The sequence below is a fragment of the Choloepus didactylus genome, chromosome 12 (genome assembly GCF_015220235.1).
Source record: "Choloepus didactylus isolate mChoDid1 chromosome 12, mChoDid1.pri, whole genome shotgun sequence".
Classification (NCBI taxonomy): domain Eukaryota; kingdom Metazoa; phylum Chordata; class Mammalia; order Pilosa; family Megalonychidae; genus Choloepus; species Choloepus didactylus.
The window spans coordinates 59,575,728-59,596,415 of NC_051318.1; the positions used below are offsets into that span (position 1 = coordinate 59,575,728).

At 39.2% G+C, this 20,688-nt stretch overlaps 1 protein-coding gene across 1 annotated transcript in view; it reads right to left on the reverse strand.

Moving 5' to 3' along the window:
* The window catches only part of SLAIN1 (SLAIN motif family member 1), a 79,883-nt gene extending 68,772 nt beyond the window's left edge, over nucleotides 1–11,111 (reverse strand). The window contains 1 exon segment of the mRNA XM_037799960.1: nucleotides 10,311–11,111. Within this exon segment, the coding sequence (XP_037655888.1) occupies nucleotides 10,311–10,924 (614 nt within the window). The 5' untranslated portion in view covers nucleotides 10,925–11,111.
* Nucleotides 11,112–20,688: the final 9,577 nt, after the last annotated feature.

Here is a 20,688-nt window from a genome sequence, read left to right on the forward strand (position 1 = left end):
GATCCCAGCTACATGTTATCATTCCAACTATATGACACTCTGGTATAGATAAAAAAATAGAGAGACAAAAGGGCCAATGGTTGGCAAGGGTTCAGGAGGAAGGGAGGGAGGGAGGGAGGGATGAATATGTGGAACAGGGGATTTTTAGGGCAGTGAAAAAGTATTTTATATGATACTATAATGGTAGATACATGGCATTATACATTTATCAAAACCTATAGAACTGAACAACACAAAGAGTGAACCAAAGTGATGGACTTAAATGATAATGTATCAGTATTGGTTCATCAATTGTAACAAATGTATGGCACTAATGTAGGATGTCAGTAATAGGGGAAACAGGAGGGGGATGGTTTGGGAATTCTCTCTGTAGTTTCTGTTCAATTTTTCTGTAAACCTAGAACTGCTCTTTTTTGTTTATTTTGGTCTGACTTCAATAATGCAGATAACTCTCAAAGTAATTGTTCTGATTGAAAGAAGCCAGATCAAAATAAACCAAAAAGAGTACATACTGTATGGTTTATATAAAGCTCTAGAAAAGACAGACTCATCTACAGTGACAGAAAACAGACCAATGACCCCCTGGATTGTTGGTGGGTAGGATCAGGAAGGACAGATTGTCAAGGGGCACAGGGAAACTTACTGCGTTGGGATATGTTCACTACCTTGATAGTGGTGATCAATCAAGGTTTTTTGGGTGTGTGTACAGCCGATCAATTTACACCTCTTAGAAATGTACAATTTATGCTATCTCAATTACACTTCAAAAAAAGCTTAAATAAAAGGGCCACAAGGCAAGAACTGTTCCTGTCCCATAATGTTCTTAAAGATTTGACACTCAGAGGTGCCATCTAGCTCGCCTGACAATCAGAGGGAAGCAGGCCCTGTAGCCAACATGTATGAGCCACTATATTAGTCAACTGTAGAACTTTTTATCTCTAGACTTCAAGTCAATTTTCCTCCTTGTTTAATACACACATAAGTTGATGCCACTATCTGAGCCTTGCTTGTTCTCAATTCCCTCTCTGCTACCATTTGAAGTAACTGTCTTCCCGTTAGCTCCTGCATCCTTTGGGACAAACACTCATATGTTTTGCAGCTAGGAAGCATCCACCAACCTGCCTGCCTCAAGATGTCAAATACTCAGAAGATATTCCTCTTCTGTCCTGTCATCATTTTTTTTGTGTGTGTGGCATTTATTTTTTGTTAGTAAAGGAAACCCAAGGGATAATTTCTTTACTCTCCTCAGGCCTGTGTAATACAGTTCTTTCATTCAACCACCCAGACCTCACAATATATTCAAAAGCAGTGCTCATTTCCTACAGGCATGTTGAATTAATGAGACTGGCCCACTATGCCATACTCACTTTGCAGGATCTTTCTCTCTCGTATTTCACTGTCCATGCCTGCTATCTGATAACTTTGTTTCACCCCACCCTGCAGCAGCTCATAAAATGTGGAGATGATCTTGGGGCTGTGTACCAGTTTGTATATATTATGTCCCCCAGAAAAAGCCATGTTCTTTGATGCAATCTTGTGGGGGCAGATATATCAGTGATGATTAAGTTGGAATGTTTGGATTAGGCTGTTTTCATGGAGATGTGCCCCACCCAATTGTGGGTGATAACTCTGATTGGATAGTTTCCATGGAGGTGTGGCCCCGCCCATTCAGCATGAGCCTTGATTCCTTTACTAGAGCACTATATAAGATCAGACAGAAGGAACGAGCTTGATACAGCCAAGAGGGACACTCTGAAGAATGCACAGGAGCTGACAGAGTAGCTGCAGATGAGAGACAATTTGAAGATGGCCATTGAAAGCAGACTCTTGCTGCAGAGAAGCTAGGAGAGGACAAATGCCCCAAGAGCAACTGAGAGTGACATTTTGAAGAGGAGCTGTGGCCTAGAGAGGAATGTCATGGGAGAAAGCCATTTTGAAACCAGAACTTGGAGCAGAAGCCAGCCACGTGCCTTCCCAGCTAACAGAGGTTTTCCAGACACCATTGGCCATCCTCCAGCAAAGGTACCCGATTGCTGATGAGTTACCTTGGACACTTTGTGGCCTTAAGACTGTAACTTTGTAACCAAATAAACCCCCTTTATAAAAGCCAATCCATCTCATTAGCAAACTAGAACAGGCTGAAAGCAGAAAATTCATTTAAAAGTCTGTAAGGAACGACTAGAACCCTAGATCCCCTCATCTACTCCACAGAGATGTCCCACCATGCTGTCTCCATCACGGCATAAGACGAGAGGCTGACTATCTGGTGGGCTGACACAGGGTGGTTCTGACTGCAAGCACACCAGACAGAGCTGAAGGAGGGAGGAGGTGCCTTTCTCAAACAGAGACTGACTGAAAGTCTACATACTGAGTAGTTGGGACCTGAGCCCCATTCTTCCCATTACACTCCTAGAACTGACTGCCTTGCTTATATCTCCCAGGAACATAAATGGTTCATGTCTGGAGAAACACATGAAACCAAAAGAAGACAGACCTGGAGATTATGGAAATCAGACAGACTCCCCACCCAAATCACTGTTAACGTACACAAAGAGCCCTGCTTAAGCAGAGCTTTGGATCGCTTTAATGCCTGCTTAGGGTAGGAACGCACAGCAAATGAATACCAAATATTTGGAATGTGCTTTTTACATAAAATACTGAGACTAAAAGAGGAAGAAAATTTTAAAAAGCACTAAAGAGAGAAAACAATGTAGGAAACAAATGAAAAATCCAAATCCAAGAGAACTATAATTGATATCATCTGAGACAAAATGTAACATTCAAAATAAAAAATAGGATGATATTTAAAAAAGCAGATTTTTTAGAAGAAAGGAAAGAATACTTGGAAAATAAAAGTATTAATAGCGGTCATTTTGAAGATCAAGTTGAAATCTCCCACAAGTATAATTAAAAGGCATCGATAAATAATGAAAGAAAACAAATAAGAGAATTAAATGATTCTCCAGGAGGGTCCACATCTGAATGTCACAAATTCTGAAAAAGAAAAATCACAGGAGAAAAAAAAAAGTGACAAGAAAGTTATTTTTTAAAACGCAAGAAAATTTTCTAGGTTGGAAGGACATGGGATCCTAGAATAAAGGGCCCACAATGCCCAGTACAACAAATAAATAGCCCATGCCAAGACACTTCTTTCAGAATACCAAGAATAAAGAAAGCTAGAGGGAAAAAAAAATCCACAAAGGATTAGACATCCAGATGGCAGTGCACTTCAATAGCTAGAACACAATAAAAGCTAGAACATAATGAACAATGCCTTCAAACATGACAGAAAATGATTAACTGAGACTTTTGTACCCAGCCCAACTATGAATCCTGTATGAGGGTAGATTCAAAACATTTTCAAATACGCAGGATCTCAAAAGTTTACCTCTCACACAATGCCCCCTTTTCTTAAGAAGCTACTGGAGGTCATGCTGCAACAAAGAGCATAAATAAGATAACAGATTTAATAAGAGAGCGGACATAAGCAAGAATCCAAAGGAATTCCCATTGCAATAGTGCTGTGAATCTAGAGCTAGAGAGCAAAGAGTAAAGACTGGAGCAATGGGATTTCGAGTTCCAGAAGGGATAGCACTGCAAAATACATTCTAAAAAACAGATCTGAGAGATTACCAAATGTGTTTGACCTTATTGAGAAATTCTGTAGCTCTGAGGAGTGTTTGGGGGAAATAATTAGGGATAAGGAATTAAAGAAACAAAGAGGGAAAAGATCAGCCATCTTCAATTCTTGGAGGAATAAAAAGGAGTTTGAGAAAAATAAAAGTAACACGATTAAAAGGGCTCAGTTAATAATATCTGTAGTCATAATGCAGACATTAAATATTATATTTTTAAAATATGAGAACCATAATGACAAGATAAGGGAAAGAAGAAACGGGGGTTGAAGGCTGAGGGAGAAAGAGACAAGTCTTCGTCTTCCATAATAAATCCATAGATGTCTAAGATCATAAGAATACAAATAAAAGAAACAAAGAAAATAAAGAAAGAAAAAAACAGCTAGAGCAGTAGCAAATGATGCCAATGTGGCAGTCTTAGATGTATGAAGGAGTAGGGGACTGCTGCTTTCTATAATAAGCCTTGCTGAAGAAGAGTTACTGAACTATTTATATACCATTTATGTATATTACTTTGATAAAACTTTAAAAGTACCAGGCGGTAAGACCAAAGTGATCATTTTTAGAGTCAGTCTCCAAACAATGTGCCCAGGATAGCTCTGAACCTGTTATTTCTATGGCTGGCCCTAGAGATGGATTTAAAAAAAAAAGAAGATACAGGGCAATCAGTTACAGAGATCATAGAGCTACAAATTCCTTGAGTAAAACATGTCTCCAAAATTAGATAAGCCAAGAAATTGGTATTTCTACTAAATGGATCTAGCCTTCTGAAAAGTCTTAAAATTCACCTTATTCATTATCATTACACTGTCAGCAACATTTACACTATCCTATTTTGCCATCACTAATACAAAGTACCTCCTGATGACTTACAACTCACTCTTTCAACTTCAGGAGGTTCACTGATGGCGTATTGGAATTTGGCAAGGAGATCTGAAAGATCTTACTCTAAAAACATGAGAATTCTTCAAAGTTCAATATCATTCTAATTTTCTTTAACTTTTCTTTAATAACTTCTGAAAGCACAAACCCAAAAACTATTAACCTTTTCACAGAATCTCTTTCCACACATTTCGTATTCTAGACTCCCCAACTAATAGTAACAATGGGAGATAAAAATAAAACAAAAACCACTATAATAACCCTGAATGCTTCAAATGAAATATTACAACTGTCTAGGGAAAAAAAATCAGTTATTCTCAAGTAAACATTTGGTTCTAAAGTCATCCTTCTGCATATAACACAATAACATATATTTGTAGTCTTGTCAGTAAAAGAAATGTGGCAATTCTCAGACAAGTAATTATAAGAGCCTTTAATAACCACAAACTTTATTTTAAGGAAAATAAAACATCAGACTGATAAACACAATCAGTCTTTACTCAGCTTAAACAGTTTCATTCACCAGCACTTTCTTGATCAAACCAGGAAACCACTGCAAACCAACAATCTACCATCACCAAGCTAAAAGAAAAGGAGAGATGAAGTTCAAATTTTAATCACTGAACTCTCCTAAAGCAAATTCTCCTGGCTCTCCTCCCAGGTTAGATCTAAATTTTTATTTCAGTGTTTCAGGTTTACTCATTAAAAGACACACAGGCACAGAATGCAGTCTACTCCATTTGGTCCTTAAAAACATTGCACATTTTCAATTAACATTGTCAGAAAGTGAAGCACCCCCTGGACTTTTCACTGAAAAAGCAATCATGCAAAAACAGCTCAGGTGCTCTAATTTAGTTACGCCATATGTACAGCACAAGGTGCTCAACAGCTCTGAGAAGAATTGGCAAAGATTTTAGCCAGCTGACCAGGGTCTTGGTATTATACATTGAAGATGAATGTCATTCTTAATTTGTACGTATCACTATTTTCCTCTTGTATGACTAACAATTTTTCCATTCTTTCCAGCTGGGCAGGTTTAAAATCCCTGCCACTTCCTTTATGTAGGTCTCAATAACCATCTAATTGCCACTCCACCAAAATAAATGCCTCCTTATATGGCTACATTTTATATAGTTTGGCTTACTTTTTATATTGACCCTTTCTGAATATAGAATTGTCTCCCTGATTGAGGTGTGCAAGACCTGACTTACCCCAAAGCTAGACAATCTTCAGAAAGCTGTGCTTTTCCATCTATTCATTTTGCTTTGAAATACTAAGTTTTTCTAACTTTAACCAAAATGCACAAATATATTTCATATTTCAACCCAAGTCACATAAACGTGTAAACTGAAATAAGCTTAATCAAGACAATATTGTGTTGTAAGGTATGTTTTGATTTTTTCAACTCCACTGCACTTCTTAAAAAAAAAAAAAAGAATGCTTGTCAGTCCACTAAGTTTATAACCCACTAATAGGTTTGAACCAGGTCGGGGTGGGGGATATAGAAATCAATATAAACACTTCAGAGTCTGAGTAAATAATCTGAGTTTTAGTCTTAACTGTGTGAGTAACTAACTGAAGGAAATTACATAAGTAATTTCACCTCTGAGTTTTCAGTCCCTCATCTACTGAAATAAGAGAACTGAAATAGGGCAGAGAAATGCCTAGGATACAATTGGCAGCTTCCACTGCTACTTCATATCAATCTGATCTCCTTCACTGATACCCTGGTGATTCTTCGCCTGGTGACAGTGAGACAGAGATACAGATCTTTATAACATTCCTCCCCTACAGGTTGGCAAGTCATTCGGTCACACCATGTCTGACATAGCCATCAAGACTTTAGTCTTTTTGAGCTTTTTATTTGCTTCTGATACCCAGACTTTCCCCTTTAACTTTCGAGCCTGTGGTCTTCTAAAGAGCTAAAGCTGCCAGATTAGAAAATAATTGAAAGATCAATAAAGCAGAATGTGAAGTTTTACTATGGGGTCATAATAATTGGACTTAATAGCAATTAAGGTTTTGGGACCACCATCAACTTTAATTTTCTAAGGCATTTAATTCAAGCAGCAATGAGCTAAGATAACTAGATTCTATTAAAGCAAAATTAAGTACTTTACCTTCAACTGAGATACATATTTGAAGAAATAAGAATTTTATTTCAAACCTTTTCAAAGTAAAACGAACACATCCTTCTTACAAAGTTATTTTTATAAATAGCAAATACTAATTATAGGTTACTCAGAAAAAAAGACTTAAGAAACCTGATCATTTATTAACTAATGAGCTATCAGCAAACAGCAATCCTACTAGTTACTATTTTCTTTATACACAATTCTTGAGCCAAATCTTGTTCAGTTAATAAAAGACAAATAGTTATTCTATGGCTTTATTAGAAGAAAGACACCAAAGAACTTCTAAAATGTTCAACAATTAATCAGCATTAACTTTCTTTCCTTGAGATATGAAATTTTAACAGAAAGAACTATTCAAAATAGGTTACCAGGTATCAATTCTGTTTAACCCATTAGGATGACATCATGAAATTGTAGGTGATAATAGTAACTTGATCCTTAACACTGTAGCTCTAACAGTGAGGCAATTGTTACAAGGAGGGGTGCAACTACATGTACAGACAAGCAAAGATGTCCAAGATATGTTCAATGGAAGGTAAATGTAAAAAACTGATGTATGAATGTGTCTATTGTGTTTATAATTGTATTTTTATACACATAGGGGACAGTCTTGAAGGATCTACAAAGTGTTAACACTTAATTCTGAGGAGTGGTACTGATTTGGGGAAAAACAGGGGGACTGTTTTGTGACTTTATACCCACTTTGTGTGTTTTTTTTTTTCTTTTACAGTATATAAAAGCTTTTTTAAAAAAATATCAGGTACTATTTACATCAACTCCAGCTGTTTCTTAATAAACAGGAAAAAATATAAATTGACATGCAGCAAACATTATCAGGGGCTCTAAACGAAAAACACTATTTGTGAGACCAAAAGAGTGACATATAATATGCAGAGAAGTAAGAACCTCAGAGTTCTTTGCATTTACAAGTGAGGAGAAACTTTAAAATTTTAAAACGGTGATTTTTTTTATCAATAGGCTAAAATGTTGCAATGCAAAAATATCTTCATGTAACAGCTAGAAGGAAATACCTAAAACTGTTGAACTGCAACCCAGCAGCCTTGATTCTTAAAGACAACTGTGTAACTATATAGCTTACACTGTGTGACCGTGTGATTGTGAAAACCTTGTGGCTTCCACTCCCTTTATCCAGTGTATGGACAGATGAGTAGAAAAATAAAGACAAAAAAGTAAATGAATAATAGGGAGAGATGGGGTTATATGGGATGTTTTGGGTGATCTTTTTTACTTTAATTTTTATTCTTATTCTTCTTGGTGTGTGGCAACGAAAATGTTCAAAAACTGATTGTAGTGATGAATGCACAACTATATAATGATACTGTGAACAACTGATTGTACACTGTGGATGACTGTATGGTTTGTGAATATAGCAATAAAATTAAATTTAAAAATATCCTCATGTATAAAATGTTATGATAAAAACTATGTAAATCTAATGATCTTAAAAAAATTAAGTCCATCCCACTAAGATTAACAGTCCTTTCCTGTGTCTCTACCTGGAAATTCTAATCCTAGATTTACTTAGAGGAAACTACTCCTTAAATAGTGTGCCATTCATCTATAGAAACATTTGTAAGGCACTGATTTAGTTTATTCACCTATACTTGAGTAAAATTAATAGAACATGTTACAATTTATATTTGCTTCAAACCATCTGAAAGACTAGCATGCTAATCCAAGTAGGTGATTTAAAAAGTTAGTAGCAATGCTATTTTCAAACACACACACACAAAAACTACAAAAGTAAAGTCTAGATATCAAAATACTAGCAGTAGTTAGATAACTAAATAGGGTAGAAGTCCACTCAAAAGAAAACTTTGAAATTACATTAGCTATTTGTGTGCTATCACCAATCTAATACACTAAAAATAGTAATAGCTATCATATTAAACAAAGAAAAAAATATATGTTAATATGATTAAAGCCTGCCATTGATTCCTTATATCTCCCCATCAAAAATAAAACCAAGTTTCTTCACAAGGTTTAAGTATATATCTTCAAAGAAGACCAAGAAGGAATTAAATCAAATCTAAAATAATCTAAAAGTGACACAGGGTTTACAGTTATTAGCAATAAAGAACCATCATGGGAACATTTTCCAGTACATATTCAGGCTGACCCTCAGATTACAATACAACCTGGGCTTTATAAAAATAAAGGAGGAAGAAAAAAAAAAGAGGAGGAGAGGAGGAAAGATAAGGTGTAGCATCTAAAGAATGGCTTAAAGTACCAGAGAGGAGTTTGTTCTTTAAACACAACTTGACCTACGTGCAAACCTTCAAAAAAGTGAAGTACTGAGGATGGTGAACATGACTTTGAAAGGCTTATTGGAGCTCCAAGTGTTTTGAATCTCAGACTCAAACCAATTAAAGTACTTAATAGTTAAGAAGTCTCACACAAAAGAATGTAAGGGAAAAACACCCTAGTTCCAAATAAGCCAGTGAGGTTCTCTCTCTCCCATTCCTTCCCTTGCAATCATGCAACAACGAACACGTAAGGGAAATCCATCTTAGAAAAAGGAGGAAGGATCCAAATAAAAAAAGACCTAAAGTTAAAAAGAAAGGACTACATTAACAGGTGAATGCTGTTAATTTTCCTGCATGAATTAAACTCTATTTCCACCTAATCTGAAACAACTTCTATCTGACCATACCCCACCACATCTGGTGACTGAGGAAAACGGCAGAATCATCCAAAAGAAGCCAGTCTTTAAATGACGATTACTCCATACACAAAGTAGTAGTGGAAAAAAATAAAGGGATTCGATAGCCCTCCAAAAGTACTTTCATGGAAAGTATACAGAACTAGCCAGATTTCAACCAAAAAATAAATGCCAGACTCAAGTTCTCTGATAATCCATTTTAAAAGTTCCTCTACTCTCCCCTGTCTTCAATCTCCTGTTTAATCTTAAATCTTAGAACAGCACCGCTGCTGTGGCCCTTCCCAGCCTTGGTTCCTAGGCAGAGAAGTACCTTCAACCTGCTCACTTCATTCCCTAAAAGGCACACTTTCTTGACACCATTACTTGAAGGGAAAGCCACCGAGGTTAGCACATTTTAAAAAGCAAGTTAGTCTCTGAAATAAGAAACTATCAGTGAAAAACAGCGAGTGAAAACACAGGACTGCACAATTCAAGCTGCAAGAATCAATCTCTCTCTAAAAAGACTCACCACTAAGCGGTTTCGGATGCGCACGGGAGGGGCAGCACGCAAAACCTGCCCAGCGTCCGTTCGGAATGAAAGAACACTAACAGTCGCAGGCAGAAGCCAACCCCTACCCATTCCCCTCCATCCCCTAAAAAGACTGGATAAAAAGCAGGATTAAGCAACAAAACAAGATGGCACGTATTCTGCAGTTAATGCTAATGAGTTTGAGATCCAACAAGGTTAGCCAGGAGCAGTACACAAGGCAGATGGAGAGGACCAGCTCATTTCCGGACCCGTCGGCCTGAGCTATGATAAAACAGGTTTCCGCCCAGAGTGAAACGCCTCCGCTCAGCGCCCGGCTCGGCACCTGCCACGCCACCATGTCTGGGGGCCGCGGGGAGTTATCGGGCAGTCGGCCAGGTCTCCCCCTTACTCGGAACACCCCCATCCCCGGGAAGCGTCTTAGTGGAGGGAGCGGAGCTCGGCAATACCAGGTGTAGTCGTCCTCTTCCCGCCAGGCGGCTACGCTCTCCAGGTCCAGCGGCTCCACCTCTTCCAGGAGCGTCGGGGTCGGAGAGGGCGGCGCAGCGGCTGCCCCCGGCGGTGTCCCCGCGCCCCCGGGCTCTGGCCCGCCACCGCCAGCGCCAAAGAAACCCGCCGCCGGCTTGAAGTAGACGAAGGGCGCCTCGGGGGGCTGTGCCAGGCTGCAGAGCAGGGAGGGCGCCGGGCTGGGCAGGCAGTAGGTCCCTGGGAACACGGGGCTGGAGCCGCCGCTGCTGCTGCTCCCGCCGCTCCCAGCACCCAGCGCTAGTCCTAGCCCCAGGCTCCCCGAGGCGGCGGCGGTGGGGGTAGCAGGCGGGGGGCTCCGCGGACCCAGCGGGCTGCAGGCCCCGGCGGGGGGCGGTGCGGCGGGCGGCGGCAACAGCAGCAGGTGCGGGGAGGCGACCGCACTGGCCGCTCGGCTCCGCAGCTGCTCGTTCTGCTTCTCCAGCTTGCGCACCAGCTCCTGCAGTTTCTTCACCTCCAGCTCCGCGTTCACCACCGGCCCGGAGCCCGCTCCGGAACCGCCCCCCGCCGAGGCGCATTTCACCTGCTCCGCCATCATCGTGGGCCCCGAGGGCGCCGCCGCCGTCGCCTGAGGGAGAGCGCCGCTGAGGCGGCTCCTCGGGCCGCGGGGGAGGCTACGGCTCTGTCCCTGCCGCCCCGGCCCGGGAGACCGACCGTGCTGAGGCTGAGACAGAGCCGGCTGTCCACATCAGCACCCGGCCCCAGCCTCCGGCCGAGGCAGCCGCCGCCAGGCTGCTCTGCACATGCTCAGTGCGTTCCTCCAGTCCCCTGGGTGTATCCGAGGCTCCGGGTTTTAGCCTCGGCCCCGGGGCGGGGCGCGGGCGCCAGGTGGGCGGGGTCCGGAGATGGAGGGCCCGCCCGGGAAAGAGAAGCCCCGAGGGGGCGGAGGGCGCCAGCGGGGGTCTTGAGGCCCCCGCCCCGACCAAGTCTACCCAGTCCTGGAGGCCCGATAGGACCTGGCCTGAACTTTCCACAGGTACTTCCCGCCCCGGCCGAGAGAGCGAACTGCGCGGGTCTCAGAGCCAGGGGCGGGGTTCGAAAGAAGCCTTCGCAGGTCATTGCACTACTGCAGTTCACCTCGCGCAGGCTGGTTTGCTACCTTCCAAGAACATTGTTACGTTTAACGACCTTGTTTACTAGCCACAAACTATTGAAATCTATAGAAACCAAAGGACTGGGAAGCGTTATCCTAACAAGCGAAAAATAGGCACGTGAAACAGGCTTTGAGACGATGCTAGTAAGCCACTAATTGGTAATTTAGAAACAAAATGGTGGGAGAAAGGAGGGTGAGGAGAAAGGAAGAAATCAGAGACAGTAAGAGAGGGAGAGTGGGCAGCTGCTAATGAGCAAAGTTTTCACTACGTTTATTCTAAAATCGTCAAATTTACACTATTCTGTTACCACCAATGTTTGCCGTAATAAAACAGCTGCATTTTTTTTTCCTACTATATATATGTATGTGCATTCATTAAACAAAAGCCTCTTTGGGAACATAACTCGGTGTCAGACACCGTTCTAGGAGCTGGTGATACAAACAGTGAAACTGGCATGTAACATAAGTAAGGTTATATAGTGGTCCATGTGTTAAATAATGTGCAAGCTATTAAGGTTGGACTTCCTGAGGGGAAAAACAGAAAACTTCAGATTTTTACCCCAGTACCCTCTAATCTGACCTGCAATCCTGCTATTTCTTACATTTGGGGGGGGGGGGGGACAGGGACAATTGGCTAAAAAAAAAATCTCTTAAGAATTGTATAAAGTTTCACTCAGTTCATATTAACTTCACATTTTGGGTGTTTAAAACAATCACAGAAAAGTCTGAGATTTTATCATGAGAAAAGTCCACATAACTGGTTCTCATCCCCAGATGATATCCTATTTAGTGAAGGTCCCTGCTCGGGGACTTTACATACCGATCTTCTGGAGCAGCTAGTACATTGTATCAATTGGTTTCAGATAGGGCTCTGTGCCTTTCTGCTCAGAAACACTTGTGTCTTCTCATTTGTCAGTGCCTATCTCTAGCTTCTGTGAAGGGTGGGTGTTCTGCATTTAATTTGCTCAGTGAGAGCTGCCATAAATTAGATAAATGTGTGTGATAACTACCCTGAACCCTGCTTACCTACCTAACCACCTGTATCACCCATCACCTTAACAAGTTTCTATGTTCTCCATATTCTGGTTATTACTAAAACCTGGAGAAGTGGAATATTACTACTGAAAGTCCTCAGTAAAGATTCTATTGAAGGATATTCCGCATGCTCAGTGGCAGATGCGGGTAACAGTGTCCCTGCAACACAAAGAAAGGGAGAGGAAGGACACAATGAAAACAAAGAGCTTCTGGGTTTCACATCAGCAAAAGGAATTGAGAATAAGCACATAATAGTGAAGACAACAAGAACTGAGATGTAAAGAAAAGCAGTCGTTTTAGTGCAAAATTTATAGACTCTAAAGGAGAGAAATAAACAGGCCACTCCTCCCCCGTTTTCCTAACATGATCTACAAAATACATCCAAGCAACCAGTAGTCAAGCTTTAGCACTCCGTTTTTCCAAGTAACAATTATTATAAAATCTTTGCTGTTTAAAGAGAAAGTCATTTAAATTTAGATATATAAAAAGATGAAAAATTCTGTTTTAAATTTCTGTTTCTGCATACATCTTCTGAAAAGACAAATTTGCCCTCTTCCTAACTATGTTTAAAGTGTGAAATGATTTATGTATAGAGGATTTAAAAATCCCTTCCTATTAAAGCACCTTTTTTATTCATTCACATAAACTACATATGTACACATGCACCAGAGACATTCAAAATGCACTCTAATATTAAGCTTGGTATCCCCAGGATGTCAGTCTCTTTAACACAAATAATTAGAGAGTTTGATGGTGTAAGGGTTATAATTAAGCAGTCTTGATGTTTATTTTGATGTAAATTTGTAAGTTTGTATTTTGAAAGAAATTGTATGCATAGTTGCTCAATTTTTAGAATATAAATTAATACATGTTCAATGACATGTAATGTGATTTTGGAGGTTTACAATGAAGGTGTGAAAAAGTATGTCTCATTAAAAATTTATGCTTTAAGTATGCATTTAAAACACTATAAACTGTGGTGAAAAAACATTCATAGATCACACATTCAAAACTAGATAAAAGCAATGGACATTGCCCTAATGCTCCCCATTCCTTAGACTTCAGAACTATGGTCTCTCTAGTGAATTTTAAGAAAATATAAACATTTTAATTTATATTTTTCACTTAAAATATCTCTAATAATATCTATGGGTATCAAATTTATATAGCAACAGAAATGCAATGGCATCATAGTTTCTTCGTGAACATATAAATTTGTTTCCCCAAGGAAATCCAGGGTACAGCCTATTACCCATTTTTGCAGATGAGCTATCTGAGATTAGGTCACTTGCATAAGGTCAGTCATTAAAATGATGGCAGCTCTAAGCACAGTTTCTAGTGGGCCAACCACTCTTCTCCTTATCCCTTTGCCTTAGAGTAAAATTCCTCTTATAGTAAGCCCCACATGTTTTAAGTGTGTTTCAATGAATGCACCTGACACCCCCTAACATGATCACTACATTCATTCAATTGATCCAGTTACCTCAAGAAGAGAGAATCACCTAATATATTACAAATCAAGCATCCCCAACTGTATTTTGTTCAACTTGATTCAGACTATAGTGTTTGATTCTTACATCTCTTAATGGAGATTCTTACTTATCCATACATTGTGCACCTTTGAGTAGTGTTGGTCTCCACTGCCCATGTGTAGTGCCTCTTACAGTGTCTAGCACATAGCAAAAAAAATTTTTTAATGCTTTTTACTGAATAAATAAATATATATATCCCCAAGTTCTAGCTGGAATTTAGACAAGAATCTAATTAGTTATTTCCAAAAGCCTCATTTGTCATTTGGTAACAACATGAGAGGATTAGGTTTTTTGCAAACCTCATAATAATTGATTATCTCACATACGACCCAATTAAAAGCTAGAAAAATACTAGCAGCATCTGATGTGTTGTATTTTAATGTAATGTGATAATGAGGAGAGGAAATAGAAATACAGGAAGCCAGAACTTACGCAAACAATCCCTGGGTAGGTTGCCGCCTTCTAACCCCATCCAACTCAACTACTTGTATTTGTGCCAATAATGCCTGTGATAATACCCTACACAGTCACATAAAGTAATAGGATAACAATAATAATTCTTTGTTTATTTGGCAAGCTATACTTGTCACTGCCCTTTTTAATGAACACTTATTACATGTCTGTTATGTTCACATCACAGTGCTAGCCAATTTCTAAAAAGTGAGTAAGAGTCTTTGCCACCAAGACCTTATCTAGTTGGAGAAACAATTAACTATAGTATAAGACTTATCATGGCATGGTAAAAATCATAATGAAGATACAAAACAAAAGCATAGGGAGTATGCCAGAAGGAGCAATTAATTTTGGTTAAGATTTTGGGAAGTTCCCCTATGTGGGACACGACTCCCAGGGGTGTAAATCTCCCTGGCAATGTGGGACATGACTCCTGAGGATGAGCTTGGCTCTGTTGTCGTGGGATTGAGAAAGCCTTCTTGGACCAAAAGGGAGAAGAGAAATGAAACAAAATAAAGTTCCAGTGGCTGAGAGATCTCAAATAGAGTCAAGAGGTCATTCTGGAGGTTATTCTTATGCATTAAATAGATATCCCTTTTTAGTTTTTAGTGTATTAGAATAGCTAGAAGGAAATACCTGAAACTGTTGAACTGTAATCCAGTATACTTGATTCTTGAAGATTGTGTAACTTTATAGCTCTTATGGTGTGACCATGTGATTGTGAAAACCTTGCAACTGACACTCCCTTTATCCAGTGTATGGACAGATGAGTAAGAAAATAAAGACAAAAAAATGAATAAATAATAGAGGAGAATAAAAGGTCTGGGAAAAAAAAGATTCTGGAAAGACTTCATATAGAAAGTGTATATTATTTCTTTCAGTTCTCTTCATCAAACTGTGAGCATTAGGACAAGTATTGTGAAATTCATTTATCAGACAGAATATGGGATGTATCAAAAGCCACAACAGAAACAGTATACATCACCCATTCTTAGTCAATAGTCTTTCCTCCAAGGTCAAGTTGTTTTGTTTTTATGAATAACTCCCATACCTACCCCTCCCATTGGAACAAAATGTTCTACAATTTATCTTAATAGTAGCTATCGGTGCTTACTAAATGCCAGGTACTGTTCTAAGCCCTTCACAAGTGTTAACTCATTTAATCATTAAAAATAATTTGAGGTAGGTTCTATTATTGTTCCTATCTTATAAATGAGGAAACTGAGGCACAGAGAAGTTAAATAATTTGCCCAAAGTTACTCAGCTAGTAAGTCGCAGAGCAAGAATATGAAATAGTCTGGCAGCACAGCCCAACCTCCTAAACTGTAGTATGTCTTTTCAGGTCTTTAAGCAGTACCCAGCATAGTAGCCTGTTCTGACCTTAGTGGCTTATCAATTTAAAATATTGACTAATGCAAGATCAATAGCCAGGAATGCTTTGAAAAAGTCTGGCTCATTAATCGGCAAATATTGCCAGAACTTTGAAAGTCACCAAGCACAGATTAGAAAACAGTCAGATTTTAAGCTCAGCAAAGTTGCCAGTGCTGGTACAATATTTCTGACAGAACAATGGCTATTCATTCCGTGCTTACTTCTGAGTAGATGACAAAAATAACACAAATTATTCCTGCTCTGTTTTTCACTTCTAGCCACGTGGATTCTCCAAATGTCAATCTCACTCTTGAGAGTACTTAAAGGAATAATGGCACAGCGTATACCCGACCTGAGCAGTTCTAGTACAAGTTTCAGAAGTATTTTAAATTTTTTAAATGAAAAAAGGGTCAAAAACTTTTTTCAAAATCTGAAACTTTTTTTACCCAAAACAAATTGAAAATTTTAACAAGGTTTGCTCTTCTTAAAAATAAATGCCTGGAGGACTGTGGGAAGATGGCAGAGGAGGAAGCTCCAGGAATCAGCCCCTCCACAGAATAACTATTAAACAGGCAGGAACTGTCTGAATCAGCTATTTTGAACCAGAGTCTAGTAAAACGCTGTGCAGCATCCAGCAAAGAGCAGGAGAAAGAGGCTGGTAAATCACAGTAAATACCAGAGAATATACTCTCCATGCGCTGACTAATATTGTACATCCCCCAGACTCCCAGGAAGCAACAGACAAAAGCAGCTTGGCACAGTGAAAGTGGTATAGGAAACAACTGAGTCGATGGCCTAGGGTAATGGCTTACCTGCTTTAAATCCTGTGGGAGAGCACCTAGGAGAAGGAAAAGGTCTGTTTCCTAGAGAGTAGAGGGGACATTCAAATTCCTGTAAACAAGTGAACTCCAAAGGCCATGAGGAAGCATAAGCCCAGGATGAGACACAGGCTTAGAAAAGAAACGGAGGCCCCTGTACTTAGCATTTGCCTGGAGCTGACCCTGATAGGAGGGCTGAACTCTGAGGGAGAGCACATTGGAGAATGTGGAGAAATCAGAACTCTTATCCATTGCTGGTGGAAAGGTATAATGGTACAGCCGCTGTGGAAGACAGTTTGGCAGTTTCTCAGAAAAACTAGGTTTTGAAAACCCTACAATCTGGCAATTCCACTTCTCAGTATATACCCAGAAGATCTGAAAGCACTGACACAAACAGACATTTTTACACCAGTGTTTATAGCAGCACTGTTCACAATTGCCAAGAGATGGAAACAATCCAAGGGTCCTTCAACAGATAAATGGCTAAACAGAATGTGGTATATAAATATGATGGAATACTATGCAGCAGTAGGAAGGAACAAGGCCCTGAAACATATGGCAACATGGATGAACCTTGAAAATATAATGCTCTGTGAAATAAGTCAGACACAAATGGAGAGATATTGTATGTTACCACTTCTATGAACTCCCTGAACAATGTAAAGTCAATGTCTTATAATGTAGAATATTGGTGACCTAGAGATAGAAGCTAGTGAAGGGGGAATGACAAACTAATATGTTCAGATATGCTAATGAGGGTGAATTCAAAGGTATGGTAATGGATAGGGGTGATGATTCTTTGTTAATGGGATTGTATCAGAGCTGCATTGAAGAAGAACAGGATTGAAAGGTTTTGCTTAAAGCATGTATCCCACAGATCAGCACTACAAATATAGATAGGTGCTTGCATGATATATTTCTAAGGTATGACACTAGTACAGAGAGTTGGCAACAGAGTGGTATATGGGAAAAGCTACCTATTGCATACTAGGGACTGTAATTAATAGGAATACCTTACTAGTACCACACAAATACTAGGGACAAATAATTAAGGGCTGAAAAGAGCTATGGAATGTTTTGGGTTATGAGAGTTGTTTAAAATGGAGAGTGATGAGGATTGTACAACTAAGTGATGATAATGTGAGATATTGATTGATTATCCTGGACAGAACATATGCTGTATGAAATTAGTAACTTCCTACTTTATAAGTCAAGCCCTCGATCTTGAGGCTTGCTCTTGTGAAACTTATGGCTATGCCCACCTAAAATTATGCCTAGGAGTCACCTCCAGAGAACCTCTTTTGTTGCTCAAATGTGGACTTTCTCTCTCTAAGCCTAACTCTGCAAATAAATTCATCACTCTCCCTTCAACATGGGACAGGACTCCCCAGATGAGTGAGTCTCACTGGCAATGTGGGACATGGATTCCAGAAATGAGCCTGACCCTGGCATGGAGGGGTTGAGAAAGACTTTTTGACTAAAAGGGGGAAAAGAAAGACAATAATATGAGGTTTCAGTTGCTAAGAGATTTCAAATAGGGTCAGAGCTAGGGTCTAGCTTTAGCTAGATACCCCAAATGGCCACAGTATGATAAGCCCAAGTCAACAGTAGTCCCCAAAACCCTAAAGGATACCCAGTCCCTATCTGAGAATCTATAACATTTTCACTCACTAAATTTACTCTTCAGAAATTTAAATCCTCCAGACAGCTCCTATGCCAGCTAAGTCCCAAAACCCAGAGGCAACAGCCTCTTTAAGAACATTAACCAGTTGGATCCCCTTTTCCCATAATGTCAACACCCCCTTTCCAACATGAACAAATTAGGGTGGTCACTGCCTAGACATCCCTGAAGATAGAGAAAGTGTTTAAACTAGAGGAAGGGGTGGCAACAGACAAGATGGAATTTAACAAAGGACTATGAATACTGAATCTCTATGTAATTTTCTTTTTCTTTGTTGCTAGTGTATTAGAATAGCGAAAAGAACTGAAATGGTGGAACTGTAACCCATAACATTCTTTGAAATTTGCTAAATAGCTACTTGTTAAATTGTAATTTCAAGGTTATCACTTTTTTGTATATATGTTGTATTTCATAATAAGGAAGTAACTGAAACTATGGTACTATAACCTCTAACATTCTTGGAAATTTCCTATATAACTACTCATTAAATCATATTTTGAAAGTTATCACCTTTTTGCATATATTTCACAATAAGGAAATAACTGAAACTGTGGAACTGTAACCCATAATATTCTTTGAAAATTGCTCTCTACTTGTTAAATTGCACTTGGAAAGTTATCACTTCTATGCAGATATGTTATATTCCACAATAAAAAAAGTTTCTCACTATCCCCTTCCATATTTTGCGATTTGCTTTATAACTACTTGTTAAACCATACTTTGGAAGTTATAACTGTTCTGCATATGTTATATTTCACAATAAACAATGTTTAAAAAAATAGAAGAGATTAACTCAGTAATCAAAAACTTCCCAAAAAGAAAAGCCCAGCACAAGATGACTTCATAGGGGAATTTTACCAAACATTCCAAGAAGAATTAACACCAGTACTGCTCAAACTCTTCCAAAAAATTGAAGAAGGGGGAACACTCCCTAACTCATTCTTTGAGGCCAAGATCGCTGTCATATCAAAGCCAGATAAAGATACTACCAGAAAAGAAAACTACAGACCAATATCTCTTATGAACATAGATGCAAAAATCCTCAGCAAAATACTAACAAACTGAATCCAGCAAAACATTAAAAGAATTATACATCATCATCAAGTGGGATTAATCCCAGTTATGCAGGGTTGTTCAATATAAGAAAATAAATTAATCTAATATACCACATTAACAGAACAAAGGAAAAAAATACGTGATCACCCCAATAGATACAGAAAAGACATTTGACAAAATCCAGCACCACTTCTTGAAAAATACTTAGAAAACTAGAAATAGAAGGAAATTTCCTCAACACAATAAAGGGCATGTATGAAGAACCCACAACTAACATCCTACTTAATGGTACAAGATCAAAAGCTTTCCATCTAAGATAAGAAACAAGACAAGGATGTCCACAGTCACCACTGTTATTCAATATTGTACTGGAAGTTCTAGCCAGAGCAGTTAAACAAGAAAAAGAAATAGATGGCATCCAAATTGGAAAGGAAGAAGTAAAACTTTCCCTATTTACAGATGACATGATCCTATATTCAGAAAATCCTGGAAAATCCACAACATAGCAACTAGAGTTAATAAATGAATTCAACAAAGTGGCTGCATACAAGTTCAACACCCAAAAATCAATAATGATTTATACACTAGTGTGTTGGATTGAAACTGGTAAGTACCCCAGGAAAGACTATGTTCTCTAATGCAATCTTGTGGGGGCAGACTTATTTGGGATATTTTGATTAGGTTGTTTCCATGCAGATGTGACCCGCCCAACTGTTGGTGAGACATTTTGTCAGATTATTTCCATGGAGGTGTGACCCTGCCCATTCAAGGTGGGTCTTAATTAGTTTACTGGAATTCTTAAGAGAACTCAGGGGCTGACACAGACCCAGATGCTTGGAGATGCAGACAGAAAGACGTTTGGGGATGCTAAGCTAAAAGATGAAGCCCAGAGTTTTCCCTGGAGAAGTTAAGCGAGAACCCACAGATGCTTAAGGAGAAAGCCACTGGAATCAGAAGCTGAAAGCAATGCAACCCAGGAGCAAAGGACCAGCAGGCTTTAGCCACGTGCCTTCCCAGCTGACAGAGGTGTTCCAGATGCCATTTGTCTTTTCCTCAGAGAAGGTATCTATATCTTGATGCCTTAATTTGTACACTTTTACGGCCTTAGAACTGTCAATCTGTAACATAATAAACCCCCATTGTAAAAGCCAATCCATTTCTGGTATATTGCATTTCTGGCAACTTTAGCAAACCAGAACAACTAGTAATGAGCAATCTAAGGAGGAAATCAAGAAAAAAAATCATTTTCAGAAACAACTAAAA